The sequence below is a fragment of the Arachis duranensis genome, chromosome 8, assembly GCF_000817695.3.
Source record: "Arachis duranensis cultivar V14167 chromosome 8, aradu.V14167.gnm2.J7QH, whole genome shotgun sequence".
NCBI classification, from domain to species: domain Eukaryota; kingdom Viridiplantae; phylum Streptophyta; class Magnoliopsida; order Fabales; family Fabaceae; genus Arachis; species Arachis duranensis.
In genome coordinates this window covers 22,458,387-22,465,067 of record NC_029779.3, presented here as the reverse complement: position 1 = coordinate 22,465,067, position 6,681 = coordinate 22,458,387, and the positions used below count along the sequence as shown (strand labels likewise).

The 6,681-nt window shown below is 31.5% G+C and overlaps 1 protein-coding gene across 1 annotated transcript; it reads right to left on the bottom strand.

Annotated features, from left to right (window-relative positions):
• Window positions 1-1,396: 1,396 nt before the first annotated feature.
• LOC107461274 (endoglucanase 24-like) lies at window positions 1,397-4,900 on the bottom strand. Its single transcript, XM_016079752.3, has 4 exons — window positions 4,022-4,900; window positions 2,962-3,261; window positions 2,366-2,527; window positions 1,397-2,280 (listed from the first exon to the last, which is right to left on the bottom strand). The coding sequence occupies exons 1-4, from the start codon at window positions 4,445-4,447 to the stop codon at window positions 1,672-1,674; spliced, it is 1,497 nt and encodes a 498-aa protein (XP_015935238.1). The 5' UTR covers window positions 4,448-4,900; the 3' UTR covers window positions 1,397-1,671.
• Window positions 4,901-6,681: the final 1,781 nt, after the last annotated feature.

Below are 6,681 nucleotides of genomic sequence, written 5' to 3'. Positions count from 1 at the left end.
TTCTGAGACGATGCTGAAAGGCGAGCAAAGAGGTTTATCTGATCATTGTCCTTTAATTGTAGAGAATAGTAGATTGCTAAAGAGTCCGAGGCTGTTTTGGAGTTTAAATTCTTGGATCACTCATGAGGATTTCTCAAAATGGTAAAAGAGGACTGGTGGGAGCTAAGGAATTTCTCAGGTATTGCAAAATTTTTCAACAAATCAATTAGGAGCTACAAGAGTGGACTGAGTTTGATCAATTATGGAGGGATGTCTCTTTGTTTGTTAGCATTTATTTTTTGTTTATTTGTTTTGTTTAGTTGCTCCACCTTGTTGTGTTGAGCTTATATATATATAGAATTATTTAACAAAATTAATATATAAGATTATGAAAAATCCCATCTAAATTTGACAAGAATAAGACGATTTATATAGAAATGGTTTTCATGGATAATAAGGTAAGTTGATTATTTTTTATGATTCTTTCAAGTGATGCTAGGTCTATTTTATAAATATTTTTTGTTCATATTTTAAACTTATTTGATAAGTAAACCCTTGCACGAATCAAAGACGGTGCGATTTTATAGATTTACAAGTGCTAATAGCCTTTATATTTAATTTGTTTTATAGTGTGATAATAGCCAATATATTTGTTGGTGGATTTAACTATTACTATATTATTTATGATCACATTCAGTATATATGTCTGATTTATTGAAAAAAGTAGATTATTAAAAACTGATTAATAACTATTTTAGAGTTAATCCAATTAACACTAGATTAAAAAAAATAAACAATGCATAGCATGTTACTTTTTTATTAATCAAATTATTATAATTCAAAATAATTTAAAAAAATAATTTAAAATTATAATTTCAATCTTATCACGTACATGACATGGGTAATTACACTTGTATCGTACTAAATATTGGTTTGGTAGTATTAGATAAAATTAATCTAAAAATAAATTTTAATAAACACAAACATTATAATTATGTTTAGTAAAATAACTTTTAAAATAAAAAAATATTATAGTAAACATAAATATATTAAATTTAAAATTTAATCAATATATAAAATTATATTAGAGTTTTTAATTTTAATAAACATAAACTAATTCTAAAAATTTTTACTTTAGGTGCTTTCAAAAATATCTCTATCTTTTAAATATTTCAAAAACAAGCATATAATTTTTTTCAATTTACCAAATATAAAATAAGGAAAAGTCTAGGGAGTTATGAATTTTGGCCAGTATGTAACCAGCAGAGAAATGTGAGTCATTAGATGAAATCTCACACCAATCTCACACCATTAAATCATCATTGATGGCTATTTAATGGCTACTAATCACAAAAGTTATTGGCCTCCTAGCATCGCTCATAAAATAAAATACTTGTACTTCTAAAACACAAACATCTATCTAAAAGACTTTATCAAACCAAGATCACTCTTTTGTTTAGCAAAATCCAGAGAAACAAACACTTTAAAAAAGTAGTCACGCACGAGCTACGTACATTTGTGACTTGAAAACAAATCTTGTAATATTCCTATACACCCAACACAAGCAAGCTGATCTCCTCCGTCGTCCTATGTATATCATTCTTTCTCTCATTTACACAAAAAAGAAGTGTGTATATATAAAATATATATAAGCTTGGACCCTCTTGTACGTATGTATGTAATTAGCAGTAATCACGGATTGGGATTAGCAGCAAAGTATGCCAAAACCCCAACAAATGGAGCATTAATATATGTGGTAGGCTCGGACTTCCTAAAATCAGCCCTATCATCCACATATACGTCATCTTGTCCTGGTCCTCCCACAACAGCTCCAACAAGAACATTCGGGTTAGGACCCGTCGAGTTAAAATAGGTTGAACCCTCTTTGCAAGCAATCACCTGAGGATGATCCTTGACAGAGGGCAAAGAAGAGCCGCGATGATGGATTCTCTGTGGATAATTGTTGCCGTACCCAATCATGTACGATAGCCTCATTGGATTATCCCCCAGGATGTAATCAACTTGTTTCTTTGCTTGTTGGCGAAGTGTCTGGGCACTAACATAAACGTTGCCGCAGTTTATGGCTTGAGAGGTGCGAGAGAGGTAGTTAGCATAAACCAATTCAAGGAAAGCGATTGAAGTTGCGTGCTGTAAGTTGCTGCCACCTGGCCTGTATATCAGTCCACCGGGGGAGTACTCTATGTGAGAGCTTGCTGCTGTTTCTGGTATCAATGTGCACAGAAAGCTCTCTGCTGAGGCCTTGTATGATTCTAGAGAATATACGTTTCCTTCTACCACTTCCTGGTGAACCAACAAAATTATATATTGTATAACAAACCATATTACACAAGTTGCGTGATCTGGTGGCTTTTAATTAATTAAATACCTTGGAGACAAGAACGTTGAGCCCAGCATGCTTGTTGTCCCAACCGAACTCGTTGATATTATCCTCAGCACCAAGCGTTTTGCCATTGCTTTGAATGTAGTTCAGGAAATTATCGTCCTTCGTGGCCCTCCTTAGCCATGCGGCTCCCCATAACAATTCGTCCTGTATGTTATCATGCATCATGGCAAAATTGTTAATAATAAGGCCAATTTTATAGTGCCTATCAAATTGGTATCTAATTTTTATTACTTCTTAAATTAAATATTGATTCTTAATTTTTTTGACTCTTTCATACACCATAACAATCATCTAATAACAAATGATGGAGACATGTGTCAGTCAAATTTTAAGTAATATGCCGATTATACACCAATTGAAAGTTGCCATCACAGTACGATAATAATATAGAACAGGACAAATTCCATTCTTAAACATATTAGTATTTTTAGTATAGTGAATATATAGCTTTTAATTTAAAAAACATGGCAATTCATATTTTTATTACTAGGCTTTAGTATGTTTCTGCAGCTAGCAATATGGTTGTCCATTTAACCCTTTAATTTCATTGTCTTGAGAGGTGTATAGTATAAGTTTACCTGATAGCCATCAAAGTCGCAATAAAATGGACAGACACCACCCTTAACATCAGAATTGTCACTGTAGGCACCCCTATAGTTATCCGCAAGCTGAAAGGCCTTAACGGCATTTCGCAGCAATGTCTCTGAATAACCGGGATCAGATGACCGGAACACCATCGATGAAGCTGCCAGTGCCGCCGCAGTTTCCCCGGCAACGTCAGAAGCCGGGTTTGGTGCGTCAACAGCATACACGGCCCTGGATGTGTCCATGTCTTCTGGCCTCTCCCAACAGTTGTGGTCTGAGATTGGGTCACCCACCTAACAAGTGTGTACAATTAATTAGTATATACTATGCAACCAAATTAATTAATATATTTAAGTCTACCGCAAAGTAGTAACGATGAATACATGCATCAGTGCCATCCTTGGCGCGTAGTTGGTGTTTAATTTGTACATATTCTTTCATATTAAGAATCCAAAGGGATGTGATCAAAACTAAAATTTGAGATTCACAAGGGGACAGTTGCAACCCTGTGCCAATTCACGGACTTTGAGGATCCAAAGTGGTCCACTCCTCCACTTGTGGATGAAAGTGAAACCATTTACCATTGCAAGTTTGGAACCGTCAATAATAATAATAATAATAATAACTTTCTCTAATAATAATATGTTTTCTGTAATTTTAATCTTTTATTAATGGAGAAAGTCTGGAGTCCACCTCTGTTTCCCAGGCTTGAATTGTAATAAAATTCACAGAATCAAATGGCATTGGAAGAAGAAAAAATCCGTTGAAAAACATTACGTCTAAACTTATATGGGGACTTTGATGAACTCTTAAGTATGATACTCGCTTAAGCGCGTGATCAAATGATGTACTCATTCAATTTGTAACGAAAACTTATCAAGTGCGAAAATATAATATAACATCTCACCAAAAAAAAAGTGCGAAAATATAATAAATGTACTCATTCAATAGTAGAAGAATGGAAAGGGAAAATGCTTGAGATAATTTAAATAACGAAAGACAACTGCCATCCCCCATGAGAAATTAAAAAGAAAAGAAACGGTTATGAATTACCTGAACGAAAATGCGGTTGGGCTGGGAAACGGTCTTGAGCAAATAATCAGTGGCCCAGCGGATTGCAACTCTGGCATTTCTGAGCTCCTCTGGTGGCATCATCTCCCCAAATTCAACGACGCTCCACGACAGCATTGTCGTCGTGAATGCCATCGGAAACCCGAACTTCACGTTGTCGCCGGCGTCGTAATAACCCCCGGTGAGGTCCACGTTGTGGGTCCAGCCATCACTGAGGCCCGAATGGGCTCGCCACTTGAGTCTCTGATCCTCTGGCAGGAAGCCCGAACGCTGTCCCTCGAAGAACAGGATGGCCTTCGACAATGCGTCCACGTAGTCGTGGGCCCATGCCCGTTGGCCTCTCCCGATGAGAACCAGGAGAAGACACAACGACGGAACCACATTTCGGAGGCTCAAATTGGGCGCCATTATTTCTCTTTCTCTCTCTTTTTGTGTGTGATGGTTGGGGTTATATAAATGTAACTGTGTAACTGTCTGTGTAAGTGTGCGCGCGCGTGACGGGTGGTGGTTATTGGTGCTATAAGCGGGTCTTATTTATAACAAAGAGTTGAGTTAGTGTGTGTCACGGGCTGTGAGACTTGAAAGCGAAGTTTGAGTTTGAGTTTGACAGACAGCAAGCACAACTGCACAGTAACTGTTGCTAATTCACTTCTCTCTTTTCTCTTTTTTCTTTGCTGTTCAGAGGGAAGTGTTGTAGTTTAATGTGTGATGCCAATGGTTGAAACTCGAAAGCGCCGACAGTTAAAAAAGCTGGGAAGTAGTGTCAGTGAGGTCACATGCGTAATTCGTAAACAGAACATAATGCTTAGCTTCCCCCATGAGACTTGAGTAAGAGAAAAAAAGGTCACTCTTGTGCCTATGGGTCCTATTCTATTCTTTTTTCCACTTTTTATATCAAATGTGACGGCAATTCTTAATTCTTGAGATCATTTTGGCCTTGAATTAGGGTTGTTTAATTCTGATACGCTATCAAAATTGATCCTATATATTTGGGCCTGAAGGAACTTTATTAATTCTTAATAAAATTTTGATTAGTTTCCTATATGTTCGATGGAATCTCTGATTTACGAGCCTAATTTTTAGAGTTGAATTAGTCTTATCTATGAATTATAGAGTAAAGTATCGTTTTTGTCCTTAACGTTTGGAGTAAGTTCTATTTGTGTTTCTAATGTTTAAATCGTCCTATTTGTATCCTAACGTTTATAAAAGTGATTCAATGTTATTCTACTACCAATTATACTAATAAATCAAATTATATTTTTCAATTATTCTCACTTAGATGTATTCATTCTCAACTAAGTCTCACTTGGATGTATTCGATTTTAATATTATATACACTATTTGTGTTTAGATTCAATTATGTCCCTAGAAAAGTGAATTATGTAAATGTTGTAGGAATTAATTTCAACTTTTGATGAACTATTTTTCAGAGTGGATCATCGATTATAGGTGATTAGTATATTCTTAAAAGTATTTTTTATTCATTTGATTTAATTTATTTAAATATATTAATTATTTATTTAATTTGATTAAAATAAATATTAAATTATTTAATATTTATTTCACCATATTAATTATAATTAATTAATTACATTAATTATTTGTTTTAAAAATGTTATAATTTTTACATGGCATATTTTTAAGACTTTTTATTTATTTAACTTATTTTATTGAGTCAAATAATCATAATTAATTTATTTTATCAATTACTTAATTTAATTAAGTTAAATATATGTTATTTGATTGACTTTATTGTCATATTAATATTTGAGTTGTTGTATGTCAATTTTTTTATTTCCTTCTTTAATCTTAAATATTTTGATTTTAAATTTTAGTTTTATTTATCATTTAACGTTTTTTATTTTATAATCTTCATATTTATACTTATTTAATTCATGTATTTTATTTTATTTTATTTCGCACAAAAAATTAGGACTTAGCTTTTTTAATTATTTATTTAAAAAGAATAGTGAAATGGATTATATGGTAATTTAACTACGTAATACTTTTTACTTTTTATTTAAATGATGAAACATAATTGTTATTGCACTCATATAAAATATGATATAGTATTAGAAAAAATTATTAGGTGTTATTAGTATAAATTATAATTTTTACACTAATATATTAATTAAATGAGAAGTTATAATAATTGTCTATAATAAAGTCACTTTAGTATATGTGATATAAATCGATTAGAGAGAATAAATTATTTTATTTTACTCTCAAAGCATGTAATATGACTCTAATATTAATTTATTTTTACTATCTTTATTTTTTATTAAAATAATTTATTATAAAATATACAATTTAATAATTATGTTACTTTTTCAAATTTAATAATTATTTCCATGCATGCATAGAAATTCCAGTCAAATATATTAGAATTTTTTAGTTACTAGTTTGTTAAAATTTTTAATTATAAAAAATAACTTGTCAATTTGATTAAAAAAAACATCTTTTTAAAAGTTGAGGTAAATATATTTGGTAAATTAAACTAAATAAATAATTTTTAATAAACACAAAAAATAAAAATTATGCTTGATAAAATAATTTTTAAAATTTAAAAATCATAATAGATATAAATATAAAAAAATAAATTTAATTTTTATTAATATATAAATTTATATTAAACTTTTTGA